At 41.7% G+C, this 15630-nt stretch overlaps 1 protein-coding gene across 2 annotated transcripts in view; it reads right to left on the bottom strand.

Moving 5' to 3' along the window:
- Positions 1–3673: 3673 nt before the first annotated feature.
- Positions 3674–15630, bottom strand: part of LOC121281156 (probable E3 ubiquitin-protein ligase HERC6) — a 51746-nt gene continuing 39789 nt past the window's right edge. For both annotated transcript variants that reach the window (XM_041193896.1, XM_041193889.1), the window contains exons 19-23: positions 12251–12305; positions 10985–11046; positions 9800–9983; positions 9313–9415; positions 3674–5471 (exon numbers count right to left, since the gene is read on the bottom strand). In XM_041193896.1, the coding sequence (XP_041049830.1) occupies positions 5263–5471; positions 9313–9415; positions 9800–9983; positions 10985–11046; positions 12251–12305 (613 nt within the window). In that variant the 3' untranslated portion in view covers positions 3674–5262. The remainder of the gene's footprint in view (positions 5472–9312; positions 9416–9799; positions 9984–10984; positions 11047–12250; positions 12306–15630) is intronic.

Genomic DNA, 15630 nt, shown 5'->3' with positions numbered 1-15630 from the left:
TCACTTATCACCCCACCAGCCTCCGCATTCAAAGGATCATCCTCCGCCATTTCCGCCAACTCCAGCATGATGCCACCACCAAACACATCTTCCCTTCACCCCCCTTATCGGCATTCCGTAGGGATCGCTCCCTCCGGGACACCCTGGTCCACTCCTCCATCACCCCCTACTCCTCAACCCCCTCCTATGGCACCACCCCATGCCCACGCAAAAGATGCAACACCTGCCCCTTCACTTCCTCTCTCCTCACCGTCCAAGGACCCAAACACTCCTTTCAAGTGAAGCAGCATTTCACTTGCATTTCCCCCAACTTAGTCTACTGCATTCGTTGCTCCCAATGTGGTCTCCTCTACATTGGAGAGACCAAACGTAAACTGGGCGACCGCTTTGCAGAACACCTGCGGTCTGTTCGCAAGAATGACCCAAACCTCCCTGTCGCTTGCCATTTCAACACTCCACCCTGCTCTCTTGCCCACATGTCTGTCCTTGGCTTGCTGCATTGTTCCAGTGAAGCCCAACGCAAACTGGAGGAACAACACCTCATCTTCCGACTAGGCACTTTACAGCCTTCCGGACTGAATATTGAATTCAACAACTTTAGGTCGTAAGCTCCCTCCCCCATCCCCACCCCCTTTCTGTTTCCCCCTTCCCTTTTTTTTCCAATAAATTATAAAGATTTTCCTTTTCCCACCTATTTCCATTATATAAAAAAAAACCCCACTAGAGCTATACCTTGAGTGCCCTACCATCCATTCTTAATTAGCACATTCGTTTAGATAATATCACCAACTTTAATTTTAACACCTATGTGTTCTATTGTACTATTGTCATTGACATCTTTTGATGATCTGCTTCTATCACTGCTTGTTTGTCCTTACAACCACACCACCCCCCCTCCACCTCTTTGTCTCTCTATCTCTCCGCCCCCCACACACACACCTTAAACCAGCTTATATTTCAACTCTTTCTTGGACTCGAACGCAAGTTCTGTCGAAGGGTCATGAGGACTCGAAACGTCAACTCTTTTCTTCTCCGCCGATGCTGCCAGACCTGCTGAGTTTTTCCAGGTAATTCTGTTTTTGTTTTGGATTTCCAGCATCCGCAGTTTTTTTGTTTTTAGGCACTTTACAGCCTTCCGGACTGAATATTGAATTCAACAACTTTAGATCTTGAACTCCCTCCTCCATCCCCACCCCCTTTCTGTTTCTCCCCCCTCCCTTTTGTTTTTTCCAATAATTTATATAGATTTTTCTTTTCCCACCTATTTCCATTATTTTTAAATGTATTCCACCCATGGTTTATTTCACCCCACCCCCACTAGAGCTACCTTGCTTGTTCTGCTCTTCATTCTTAATTAGCACATTCTTTTAGATAATATCACCACCTTCAACACCTCTTTGTTCTTTTGTCTGTGACATCTTTTGGTTATCTGCTCCTATCACTGCTTGCTTGTCCCAACAACCGTGCACCCCCCCCCCACTCCCATCCCACACCACCCCCCCCCCCGCCCAAAACCAGCTTATATTTCACCCCTTTCCTATTTCTACTTAGTTCTGTTGAAGGGTCATGAGGACTCGAAACGTCAACTTTGCTCTTCTCCGCCGATGCTGCCAGATCTGCTGAGTTTTTCCAGGTATTTCTGTTTTTGTTCACAGTATAAGTGTTGGCCCTTCTTTTTACTTTCTGAGTGTGTTCGAGTACTTTTAAGAGCTTTACAATCAGCCTAGGACAGAATTCCTACGCAATGGGCTGGAACTTGCTGAATAAATATCTATGCACAAATGACACATGCTGTTATTAATGTGCATATCAGCCCACAAATTTAGGTGATTTAGAGACAACAAATCTTTGGAACTCACTGGTCAATTCATATTGGTCCACCTTTTGCTTCGTATAAACATCAATTCACCCTTAGCCTCCCTGTTATTATTAAGAACTTGCTGGGTTTGCACAGTAATTGTACATTAAAGTTTAATAATTCATTGTGTAAGTAACCTTTTACCAACCTGCTAATTGTTAATGAGTGCCAGAGAATCTCAATCTTTCTTTCCCTCTTCATTTCTCTTTGTGCCTGATTCGCCTATAATTATACCATCAAGTCCCACCCTCTTTTTTCCACTAGGAGAGCCATCAGTCTAAGGATTTGAGATAAACATTTGTGCCTTATCTTATGATCAAGGTAGAGTTGCCGATTTTATTTGCTGACCTTTTATTCAGACCCTGAGGACACAATATCTTGAATTGACTAAGTTGACTGCATCTTTGGCAGAATTATGTCAAGCAATGTCAGAAGGCACCATTCTGACATGGAAATATATCACTGTTCCTTCATCATTGCTGGGTCAAAATCCTGGAACTCCATCCCTTACAAACACTGTGGGTGTATCTACACCATATGGTTCAAGAAAGCTGAGCACCTCGAAGGATGAACATTAAATGCTGGCCTTGCCAGTGATGCCCATATGCCATGAATAAATATATAGAAAAATCTACCAGTAGATAACCTTGATAGTGATGAACTTGAAGATTAGGTGCTAGTGTTCTAAAAGAAAGACTTGTACTTATTTAGCACCTATCACAATTTCAAGATTCCCTAAAGCTCTTTACATCTAATGAATTATTACAGAAATGTCGTCAGTGTTATGTCAGAAATGTGACAGCCAACTTCGGTCCCACAAACAGCAAAGTGATAATGACCAGATAATCTCTCTTAGTGATGTTGGTTGAGGGATATTGGTCAGGATAATGTGGAGAATTCTTCGCTTCTTCTTCAAACTGCACCATGGGATCTTTTACATCCACCAGAGAGAGCAGACAATGACAAAGGTGGTTTAGAAACATAGAAAATAGGACCATGAGAAGGTCATGCAGCTCTTTGAGCCTGCTCCGCCATTCAATATGATAATTCAATATATATCATATCATTCAATATATTATTCAATATTAATCATCATTAATGTCTCATCTGAAAGACAGCACCTTCAAAAGTGTAGCACTCCCTTAATACTGTACTGGAGTGAACTTGGAACACACAGCCTGCTAATACAGGGATGAAAGTGCCACACACATCCACAGCTAATACATATTATCAAGGCATACTCATGCACATATGTATATTTTACTAGGACAATGAGATTTGTGCAAATTAGTTCTAACTAGAGAGCTAGGTGCTCACACAATGAGTCTTGTTGTGCCTGATAAGAAGAGACCTGAGAATGGAAAGAGGAAAATGTTGCAAGAAGCAGGGATCTCAACTTTTTACAGAAACACAAATGTCGATCAACGTCTTGCTGCAAGGGTAGAAAGATAACAAACCATTATGTTTAGAACAATAAGGGCTGAAATATTTCCAAATCCTTAATGCACGTGTAGGAAATTCCTTCATTTGTCAGTGATTTACTGCCTCTGCAAATACAGAAGACTAACAAATTTGTCACATGCATTGTCATCGCCTCTTAGAATTTCAATCCTTGAGTAAAAATGTGAGTTGTTTGTGGACCCGTGAGATTTCTGTGCATACTGTGGTTATGAGTACATTAAAACCAGATTGTCTGAAATTGCTTAAATAATTAGATAAAAGATGTCTGAAAGACTGTTAACAGAATGTGAATATCCTTTTGACGAGAGAGCGGATGCCTTTTACTGTGTATAAAGTTGAAGGAAACAGAACAGAGAATTTTAAACTATACTTTATTTGTGATACATGAATTCTTAACAGTTCTTTGCTTCAAATCTATTATATCAGATTGCAAAGATCACTAAAACAAACTATCAAACACAAATATATTTGCTACATTTTTATTTGGTTATAGGTGGAATCTGTAATCTATCAGGCTTCCAGCTTTAGTTGGACATCTTCCTGCACATTTCACCCCATGACCTCTCATCTCCAACTGCCCAATCCAGTCAAAAAGCCTCTTCTCCCATCTCCAATATTTTTCTTACTGATAACCAGGAGTATCCAAAGAAAACAGAATAAAAAAACAACTTATTTTTAAATGCCTGTGATTTCACCCCATGGCCCTATTCCCCCAGCTCAATTCCAGTTGCTAGCAGCTATACTCTGCAAAATTATCTCTAATTCCTGAAGCCTCAGCAACACATCCTTGGGGAATGAGCCTTGGTTCAGTGGTGGCATTCCCACCTTTGAATCAATCACAGGGGAGCAGAAGTTTCTGAATACCAGGCTGAGATCCAGAGGAGCAGCAATCCCCACACCCCTCCCCTTTTGCTCCACCACACTACATCCAAGCACCATTGTTGCCATGATGGTATCTAGCCAGCTCTCCTAGCAGTGGGTTGTGAATCAGGCTAATGGACCTGTCCACATAGAAAGCAAGATTTAGGGAAACATCTGCTGGCTGTAAAGAAGCAGTGGAAGAAATGGCCAGCATGTGTGCCATCCAGCATTATCATGGGCAATCAGAAGGTGGGCAGGAGGAATTAAAAGATAAATGCATTGAAAGGAGTTGATACAATTGCGGGACAATCGATTTCCCTCCTCAGTCTAACTTTCTCTTTAATGCGTCTATGAATTGGTAGGGGTCAGAAACATAACAGCTGAAAAGGAAAATCCAGGCTAAGGTTCCAAAACAAGGCAGTAGCTCCATTATACTGAATAGAATGTCCACTAGGAGCATTGGTGTTAACACAATTTGTCCAGTGTACACGGCAACCAGTATTACAAGAATATATTTTTTAAAAATACGGGTGGAATTTCAAATGATTTCATGGTCAATCCAGTTGATACATAAGTTTGCTAATGCATTGTGTCAACAATTTGTTAAAAAAGCACAAAGCGTAATCTTTATTATCCATTTCCCCACTTCCTGCTTGGTCTACATGGCTCAGTAATATCCAAAACAAGAGAGAGAGCTAACAGCCAGGCCAGTTTCATCTGTAGTATGGGAGAGATGACTGGGGCCTGAAATATTTAGCACTCTGCTCAGTTTCACCTGAATTCAGTGGGACTCAATGACAGGTAATGCACTTTAACATAGTGTCAACAGCTGCTGGAACAGTGCAAAATACTTGGCATGGATAGTACTGTTTGTGCACCGCCTTTATAATTGACATCTGTGATAATGGCAAATGGTTAGTGCCATTTGACTGGTATGGGTGGCTATCTGTGATAAACAGGGATGGTACAATTGGTGGAGATGATACTGTTAAAAGTTAGAATTTCAATCCTTGAGTAAAAATGTGAGTTGTATATGGGTCCAAATGAGATGCAACAATTTTTCCTCTGATTGTTAGTGTGCTTCACAGTTTGTCAAATCTTTTCTTAGTGTTAATCGCTGTCACCAGCTTCGTTTTGAGGATTTCAGTGTTGGTGTACTCTGGAAGACTCAGGATACTGAAGCATACATTTGCTTCCGGGTAATTGTCTTTTGCCAGCAGACTCGGGGAAATGTGTATCTCAACGCTCACCATTCCCCTCACTGGAAGGCGATCAGTTCCTGTGAGAAATGCTGAGAAAAGGGCATTGAATGTTTACACTGCGTTATCTGTAGAACCGTATTTGTGACATTATATACTCCATGTATGTAGTTGTTCTGGCATGTCAGCAAACAACAATGACAGAGAGGAAAAGACTAACTTGTCCATCAAAACTGCCCTGCACCAGAATGGCTGGAACATTATGACTAAATATTTTCCTACCCATTGCCCCCACTCTCTATACAACACGCCAAGTTGAATAATTCCTAAAGACAGTATTCTGAACTGTTTCATTAACATCCAGAAGAAGTTCATGCCTGACACGATTTTGAGCCTCAGATATTGAAATTAGCTCACAGATGTTAAGGCATTTGTGATCTCGTAAACCCAATTTGCTGCTAACTACCCGGTCACATCCTTTCATTATTTTGTTTTATATACTTTCATGTGAGTGTCACTGGCATGCCGGGATTTGTTGCCTACCCCTAATTGCTTTTGAGAAGATGGTGGCGAACTGCTGCAGTTTGCATGGTGTAGGTACACTCACAGTGCTGTTGGGAAGGGAGTTCTAGGATTTGACCCAGTGACAGTAAAAGAACAGCGATATAATTCCAAATCAGAATGGTGTGTGGCCTGGAGGGGAATTGCACATGGTGGTGTTGTAATGCATCTGCTGCCCTTGTCTTTCTAGGTGGTGGAGGTTATTGTTTTGGAACGTGCTGCAGTGCATTTTTGTAGATGGTACACACTGCTGCTACTGTGCATCAGTAGTGGAGGGAGTGAATGTATAAGGTGGTGGAAGGGGTGTTGATCAAGCATGCTACTTTATCCTGGATAGTGCCAAGCGTCTTGAGTATTATTGGAACTGCACTCATCCAGGCAAGTAGAGAGTATTCCATCACACTCCTGCCTTGTAGACAGGCTTTGCGGAGTCAGGAAGCAAGTTACTTGCCACAGAATTCCCAACCTCTGACCCTTCATAATTATCAAGTCTTCTCATAATCTGCATTGTGGCAGCAATAAATTATCCAACTTTTCAAATTGTTCTCAGCTACTCGCGGTTATCCCACTTTTCAATAGATCAGGGGTCAGTAACCTTTTTGACCTGGAGAGACTTTTTAAACATAGTTGCCCAAAATAAAAAGGTTTTGAAGGGAAAAACAAAAATTCGGCATTTTTAAAGCAAATACTTGGCCAAATGTCTTTGCTAGAATGCACAATTTGTATCTTTAATATATAAACAACATTTACAGAATTGATGTATCAATAAATAAAAATTAAAATAGACCTAACTCTGAATTATCATGCTTTTTAAACTTTTTTTAACCAATAGTCGTCTGGTGGTACAGAACTTGACTATTGTTGGAAAAAGACATGTTGTTGAAGCTATTCGTCTTGCACTCATCAGGACAATTGCAAGAATACCAACCTTATGCTGTATGAGAAGAGAGTGCTGATTCGTTGACAAGTGGACCATGATTGGTAGAGGCGCTGCCGTGGAGAATGCACCAGTTAATGGTGACTGACAGTTAACTGCAAAGCATTGTTTGAAATTTAAATCAGGCAGCTTGACTCTGATGGGACAAGGCACTGCCCTGAGAAATGAACCAGCGAATGGCTGAAACAGGCGCAATGTGTATGCATGTTCTTTCTATCTGCAAAGAACTGGGCCCCGTGTATTAATATATGTAGCTTCCAGTACTCACAAATGTGCAACACTGCAAGCTCGACTGACAATTTTAAATTGGTTATCAGTATAATTTTTAGCACACTGGGGGATTATTTAGCAAATGTTGTCCAATCGCGGAATCACACCTAATGTTGGACACTGTGTTTTGAGTTTTGCAAGCACGGGCTGGTTGGGTATGGTCTTTACCTCACCTGCTGCCCAAACTTTTGAGATACCTTGTCCTTCCAGGGTAATCAGAGGTGGACCGGACATTTTATACTTTAATTTTCCTCAGTAATTTTCTCTTCAAAACAACCTTTAACTTAAGATGTCTAGAATTAAGACAATTTTGTTGGTTATTGATTCTTATGTTAAAAAAAAGTTTCCAACAGCACACTGTTGGAATAATGTGTCATCTCAGCTACATTAGAAACACTAATGGTCGTAATCAAAAAACTTGTTCCTCAAACTAAAGGCATCTATAGCCATGGCATAGCTATAACACTCAAACAGGTTTATTTAGAGCATGATGATCTTTTTGTTAAAATAATTATTTGAACCATAAAGCACAGCATAATGATGAGCCTTTTATCTCCACAATAAAAACCTTACTTGATTTATTTTCTTTTAGATTTTTCATGTTAACACAATCCAAATGGAAAAGATTGGGAGCCGCTAATGAGACGCTAAAAAGCCACAGGTTGCAGACCCTCAGATTTGAATATGACTGACTTGCACCATTCTCTTTACTCACCTTTGCTTTATATCCCATGATACACTTACCTAATAAAGATCAACTGATCCCAGTCTGGATAATTCCATTTTCTTTTCTTTACTCTTTCATGGGACATAGGCATCGCTGGCAAGGCCAGCATTTGTTGCCCATCCCTAATCGCCCTTGAACTGAGTGGCTTGCTAGGCCATTTCAGAGGACAGTTAAGAGACAATCATATTGCTGCGGGTCTTGATTCTCAAGTAGGCCAAACCAGCTAAGGATGGTAGCTTTCCTTCCCTATTAGTGAACCAGATGGGTTTTTACAGCAATTGCCACTATTGAGACTAGCTTCCAATTTCAGATTTTATGAATTAAATTTAAATTCCACCAGCTGCTATGGTGGGATTTGAACCCATGCCCTCAAAAGATTAGCCTGGGTCTCTAGATTACCAGCTCAGCAACACTATCACTACACCACTATCTCCTCCAACAAACTGAGCTCCAGCATTCACAACTTTTACAGGAGTGAATTCCAGGCCTTTGTGTGGAGTAAAAGTGTTTTATGATTTCATTCCTGAATTCTGCCCCGTTGTTCCCGATTCCCCCACCAGAGGAAATAGATCTCTGTATCTACCCTATCGAACCACATTATATAGAAACACGTTCAGGTCACAGGCAGGGTTGAAAGTCCTTTGCTGTGCTTTTCTTAGGTAACCCTAAGTGAATCTGGAGAGAACTGCTGGACAAGGGTGTTACTTTCTGAATGGCAGAGGGATGCATGCATTGGACTCTCACAAGCAGAAATGTGAGAAGGGACCAGACAATACTAGGTCTGGTGGAAGTTGGTCAGTTTTAAGGAGAGTGTTAAAGGAGGAAAGGTTTATGGAGAGAATTCCAGAGCTCATGGCCTGCATAGCTGAAAGCATGGCTGCTAATGGAGGAGTGTATGAATTCAGGGATGGGTCTGGAACTCGCTAATTTTGAAGGTGGTGAAGTGGAGACAATCAATGATTTCAAAAGGAAACTGGATGGACGCATAAAGGAAGTAAGCTCACAGGGCTATGGGAATGGAGCAGGAGAATGGGAATCCAAAACAAAAATGGGAATGGCTGGATCACTCTGCAGAGAGCTGGCATGGACTTGATGGGCAAAATGGCCTCCTTCTGTGCTATAATGAGCCTATGGGTGAAATTTAATGCCCTCCCTTGTGGGACTTTGGTGGCGGGGAGGCATTTAATTAGGGGGGAGGGTGGCGAGCCCACCACCTTCCTGTCTCCATTCCGATTAAGTACATGGCAAGAAGACCCATGGATGGCCTCCTTACCCTGTTGCTAATTGAGGCCCTTAAGTGAGTGAGAGCCCCATTAAATACCATCTTTTGAGTCTATGAGACATTTTGGGTGGGAAGTTCATTGTGGAAGTGCAAATGAGATATAGTAGAATTCCTTATTAACTCTGTGATGTAACCATCGCTCAGCGAGATACTTACAGAGGAATTTTTTCTTCTCATCCAAGGGCAGCTCATGGAACACTTCCCAGAACATCTTAATGGTCGGGTGTGATCTGCTGTAGTTGCCTTTATATGTGGTATTCTGTTGCATAAAACATCATTATCAGTTTACAAACAACATAATGCAATATATCATAGGGAAGCCCTTCAAGATATGCCTGAATTTCAAATCCCTACATCGTTACATTAATGCTTAGAAAGTTTATTCATGAATCTCCTGTGGTGTTCAAAGGCTCACACAAGGGATAAGACCAGTCCACACCCTCTAAACATAAACTGACTGTGTTTCTCTGGCACTTTTTTTAAGATAAAGGTGCTACACAAGTGTGGTTAACTCATTATTGTTGGTGGAACCTTGCTACATGCAAATTACCTGCTGAGTTTCCCTACATTAGAACAGGGACCCCATGAAGAGTCAGGTACTAGGGGGAGCCATTTCTGTACACATTGTAAATGGCTTTCAAACCTGTTCCAGAATATTCCAGTCATAGTCATCATTTCCAATCAATATGTCCATCAGCTCTTGAGGTTGGAAGAACTTCAGTAGCTCCTTGTCGCAAACTTTGTAGAATCCTCTTTGAAACTCAGCAAAGGGTTTCTTGACTGATGTTGTGAATATATAATTCACACAGGCATTCACATATTCCTCCCTTTGATTGTAACGAGAAAGCAATATTAAATATAACCCAAAAATTCAATGCGCACCACGAGAACAGTCAGACATTAAAGCAGTTGGATGATACTAATGTTGCTGTGGGGCTGGGCTGACTTTTGATCTCTGCCAGTAATGGGTGACACATCGGTGGTGCAGCTCTGCTGACAATGCAAAACTAGTGCCTGGAGGCCTGACCCAATGATGGGATCGGGCCTTATTTAAGTACAATACCACTGTAGCTCGTGTGATAGCTCATGGGTTGAGTAGGCCAAGGTTGGAGGGAAGGCATTCAGGGAAAGATGGAGCAAGCTTCAAGCAGAATGAAGGCTAGAGTTTTAACTTGGCTGGGTAGAAGCCACTCAATGCCTGGTAGAGACAGGCAGGGCTATGTGCAGCATTATAAAAATACATACTAAAGTATTAGGCAGTAAAGACCAGCTGCTCCATCAAACCAGGCCCATCCTCATGATGTCCGCACCATCATAACTAGACACTACCTAATTCCTGGCAGCCACTCAATCTTTTGACAGACGGAATGAAACACAGGACAAAAAAAAACCCCAAAGCTAACAAGTGGGCCTCAGACCCAATTTTTTCCTTCTAAAACACACCTTCCTCTTTTTAGGAATCAGTAGCAGTTTAACAGCCTATCAAACAGCATCATGAATGCCCCCTTCCATGCCCAACAAGCCTGAAGCAGGACTTGAACCTGCAGTATCTGATCTGCAGGCAGAGACATTACCACTACACTACAACACCTCCGGCACTCACACTAATTCAAGGAGATCACAGTTGTAGAAGGTAAAACATGTGCCAAGTTTCTTCTTCTTAGAAACTGAGGCTAATAATTATCAAGCCTGAGAGTGAAAAGTTGAGTGGGCAAGTCTCTTGCTTGGGAGTGGGGAAGAGAGATGACTGAGACAGAAAGACAAAGGAAGGGATCTAAAACTCTGAACAGTGACTTCATTGTAGCTCCAATGTTTACTTATAACTTACTTGTTCTCTTTAGTTATTGGCTGATCACTACCATTTGGAATCACCTCTTTGTCCCAGACAACCTACATTAAAAACAGTGAGTTACAATGCCTTTCGGACTTATCCTTCAGCTAACGTTGAGCAACCGTGACAATGCAAAGATTCATTGGGATAGAAAGAATCAGGAAAGGCAAGATAAGCTAAATGGTAATTCTGTACATTACAACTGTGACTACACGGCAAAGGTAATTCATTGGCTGTAAAGTGCTTTGAGACATCTGGCGGTTGTGCAAATCACTGTATAAATGCAAGTTTTTTCTTATAATTTCAAAGTGGGTGCAGGATCAGAAAGGCTTGAGAGTGTAAGTACACAAGAGTTTGAAAATGGCGGGACAAGTTGAGAAGGCTATTAAATCGATATGTGGATCTTTGGCTTTGTCAAGAGGACCCAAGAATACAAAAGTGGAAAAGTTACATTAAAGCCCTTAACAAAACACTCTGTAGGGCTCAGCTGGAATATTGTGGGCCATTTTGGGCACCACACTTTAGGAAGGAAATCAAGGCCTTAGAGATGATGCAGAGGCGATTGACTAGAATGGCACCAAGGATAAAAGTCTTCAATTACTTGGAGAGACTGAAAAAACTGGGCTTATTCTCCTTAGAGTAGTGAGGGTTAAGGACAGATTTTATAGAAGTGTTCTAAATCCTGAAGGGTTCTGAAAAAATAAATAAGGAGAAACTGTTTCCAGTGGCAGAAGGGTCGGTAAGCAGAGGAGACATGAGCTAATTAAGCTAATTAGAAAAGGAACCAGAGGTGACATGAGGAAAGAAGATAATGCTGAGAGTAGTTGTGATCTGGAATGCACTGTCTGAAATGATGGTGCAAGCAGATTCATTACCAACTTTCAAAAGGGAATTAGATAAATAACTGAAAAAGAAAAAAATTACAATACTACGGGGAAAGGGCAGAGTGGAACTTACTGGATAGCTTTTTCATGATGGACCAAATGGCCTCCTTCGGTGCTGTATAAATCTATGATTCTGTGAACCTGGCACAACTTTGAAAAGGAATTCACTGTAGAGATGTGAGTCCTTTTGACATGGACAGCATTGTACATGTGCAAGCATTTATCTAAGTTGGTGAGACTGCAAATTGGATTTTTTTTTATAAATGCTCCTTTTATTGATACAAAGTACATAATTCAAAAATATTTTTTCCCATTTGTGTGTAAGCTGTACGGAGCTCTTCCAATATGGACTGGCTTAAAGAAATTACTTTCTACTCACAGGGCATGTGACCAGATCTTGGATCTCATCAGTGTCCAGAAAATTCTGCAGGTACCTGGAAACAAGCAGGAAGATATCTGAATAAACTCACTAAAATACTGTAAACTACAGCAAAATTGCAAACCCCATAAACTACAGTTGGAGTTTAAAATAGATATGGGATCTTCTGACAGAAATAAAACAATGAGTTATTTATTGAACCCTTTCTCGCTGACAATAGTGGCACCAGGCTAAAGTCGGTCACTGCCAGGCATTTTTGGAAGCTCCCCGTTATATGATTTTCCTGATGACTGATATACATAGCTCAGAACAAGGCAGAGATTGGGCCGGGAAGGTTTAATATGCTAGGTTTTGTTGGAAAACTAACAGTGTGTTAATGATGTACGCTGTTAGTAATGCAAAAAGCAGCCAGTAGATTCAGAGGATTATGAGATACGCCACAAGTTGCAAATCTTCAGGATTGCTGGTCAATTTATGCCTCTCTGCTATTTGCTTCACACAAATGTCATCTCACTCTTTGCCATCCTGTTATTTTAAGAACTTGCTTGATTTGCATATTAGCTGCCCATTACACTCTCCACTGAAATCTAGAGATGGAACTTAACTGTGTACCTTTTTAATGACATGCTGATTGTTAATGTAATGCAAATCAGCCTTCCTGGCCCAGAAGGAGAACAACTTAAACTGTTCAGTTTCATTTTTGCAATTGTTGTTAAAGATTTTAAAAATGTCAAGTTGTAAATTTTTTAATGTTTTTTCTGACTTTCCCCTTCTGTCTTTTTTTTCCCTCTCTCTTATCTCTCTTTTCTTCTCTTTCTCTACCTGATTGGATTCTGATTCATTCCCCACCTCTCTGTCATTGCTCTGTACCTTTCTCAATCCTTATATCTAATGGTTAATGGAGCTAGACAGTTGGTCCCATTGCTCACCAAAGTCCCAGGCTGCCTTGGCTATTTCATTGCCAGTTTGCGCTTGCTGCAAGTTTACAGTGCAAATATTTTTCAAGCTAAAGAGTGGGAAAGAAATCTGCCATCCTTACCTGGTCTGGCCTACATGTGACTCCAGCTCCGCAGCAATGTGGTTGACTCTTAAATGCCCTCAGAACGAGGACAAATTAGGGATGGGCAATAAAGGCTGGCCTGGCCAGTGATGCCCACATCCCATGAATGAATATGAAAGAAAGGTGTAAAAATGCCTAAATAATGGCACACACTACAAGTTGCCCCAGCCCAATATGAGTAACTAATTATCCTCCTCTCAAGGTCTGTGGCCCAGAAAATGGGAGTGTGAGAGTCTAGGACAGAAACCATTTGAGTATCCCACGACAGGGCATAGAAACAGCAGTTCAGGTAAAAGAAAGTTAAATATTAACTAAAAACTGACCAGCTCTCATGCACCTGATCGCTAGTCAGTAACACTTGCTTGATATGCATGAGTGCAGATGTTAGACGAAGGCAACTAGGCTCAGCTGTTATGGTCCAGTAGTCCATTGAGCTCACTGTCGTTTTATTGTAGGCGATTAAGTCACTGAAAGAGGCACCAGGGAAACTGGCATTGTCATAGAGCCACATGACATGAGGCAGATGATCGAGGGCTTATGCCTTGAGCAAAGGTTTGAGAATTTCTCCTGGACAACTGCGGGGTAATAGAGTTCCAGGGATCAAACTTTTGTTGATGATTTTTCATGTCTGATTTAGTTGTTTGAATCTTCAGTAGACTTGAGGTGAAGTAAGACTGACTGCCCTTGGCATCAGGGCAGCGTTTGATGAATGTCGCATCAAGGATCCCACACAAAACTGCAGACAATGGGAATCGGGGGAATCTTTCCACTAGCTGGAGTTAAATCTAGCACAAAAAAAATGGTTGTGATTGTTAGAGGTCAACTATCTCAGTGCCAGGATATCTCTGCGGGAGTTCCTCAGGGTAGTATCCTAGGCCTGACCATCTTCAGCTGCTTCATCAATGACTTTCCTTCCATCATAAGGTCAAGAGTGGGGATGTTCACTGATGAATGCACAATATTTAGTACCATTCATATCTCCTCAGATACTGAAGCAGTCTCTGTCCATATTCAGCAAAATTTGGACAATATTCAGGTTTGTACTGATAAATGCCAAGTAACATTTGTGCCAGGCAAGTGCCAGGCAATGACCATCTCCAACAAGAGAGAAAATAAGCATCAACTGACACCCAATGGCATTACAATCACTGAATTCCCCCACTATCAACATCCTGGGGCGTTACCATTGACCAGAAACTGAACTGGACTAGCCATATAAATACTGTGGTTACAAGAGCAGGTCAGAGGCCGGGAATTCTGAGGTGAACAACTAAATCCTGACTTCTCAAAGCCTGTCCACCATCTACAAGTCACAAGTCAGGAATGTGATGGAATACTCTCCACTTGCCTGGCTGAATGTAGCTCCAACAACACTCAAGAAGATTGACAATATCCAGGACAAAGCAGCCCGATTGATTGGCACCCGAGCCACCAACTAAAACATTCACTCCCTTCACCACAGATGCACAGTGCCAGCAGTGTTCACTATATGCGAAATGAACTGCAGAAATTCACCATGGCTTCTTTGGCGCACCTTCCAAACTTACAACATTTACGATCTAGAGGACAGGGGCAGCAGACACATGGGAACACCAACACATGCAAGCGCCCCCTCCAAGCCACACACCATCCTGCCTTGGAACTATATCACCATTCTTAGAACTTCCTTCCTAACAGCACTGTGGGAGTACCTGCACCAGATGGCCTGCAGCTTCTCAAGGGCAATTAGGGATGGGCAACAAATGTTGGCCTCAGTGATGCCCCACATCCGATGAGAGAATAAACAAAGATAACCTTACAGCAAAAACAAATTTGAATAACTGCAATATTTATACAGGTGAAAGTAGGGAGTCCAACATTAGAAAAAAAGCTTTACTCTCCTTCAAAACTCTCTGGGCATTGTCCAAAAATCATATGGTTTACAGCTCATCTGGGATTTGTAGCCTTAGTAAACTGATGCAGAAGTGCTGAGTGGATGATCCATCTCAGCGTCCTCCAGAGGTCCCCAGCATCACATTGTCTTCAGCCAATTCGATTCACTCCACATGATATCAAGAAATGGCTGAAGACACAGGATACTGCAAAGGCTATGGGCCCTGACAATTCCGGCAATAGTACTGAAAACTTATGCTCCAGAACTTACCACGCCCCTAGCCAAGCTGTTGCAGTACAGACACAACAGTGGCATCTACCCGGCTATGTGGAAAATTGCCCAGGTATGTCCTGTACACAAAATGCTGGGCAAAACAAACCCAGTCAATTAATGCCCCATCAGTCTACTCTCGATCAGTAAAGTAATGGAAGGGGTCATCAACAGTAC

The sequence above is a fragment of the Carcharodon carcharias genome, chromosome 1 (assembly GCF_017639515.1).
Source record: "Carcharodon carcharias isolate sCarCar2 chromosome 1, sCarCar2.pri, whole genome shotgun sequence".
Taxonomy (NCBI): domain Eukaryota; kingdom Metazoa; phylum Chordata; class Chondrichthyes; order Lamniformes; family Lamnidae; genus Carcharodon; species Carcharodon carcharias.
The sequence above is the reverse complement of the archived record's forward strand: the minus strand, read 5'-3'. Positions and strand labels throughout refer to the sequence as shown.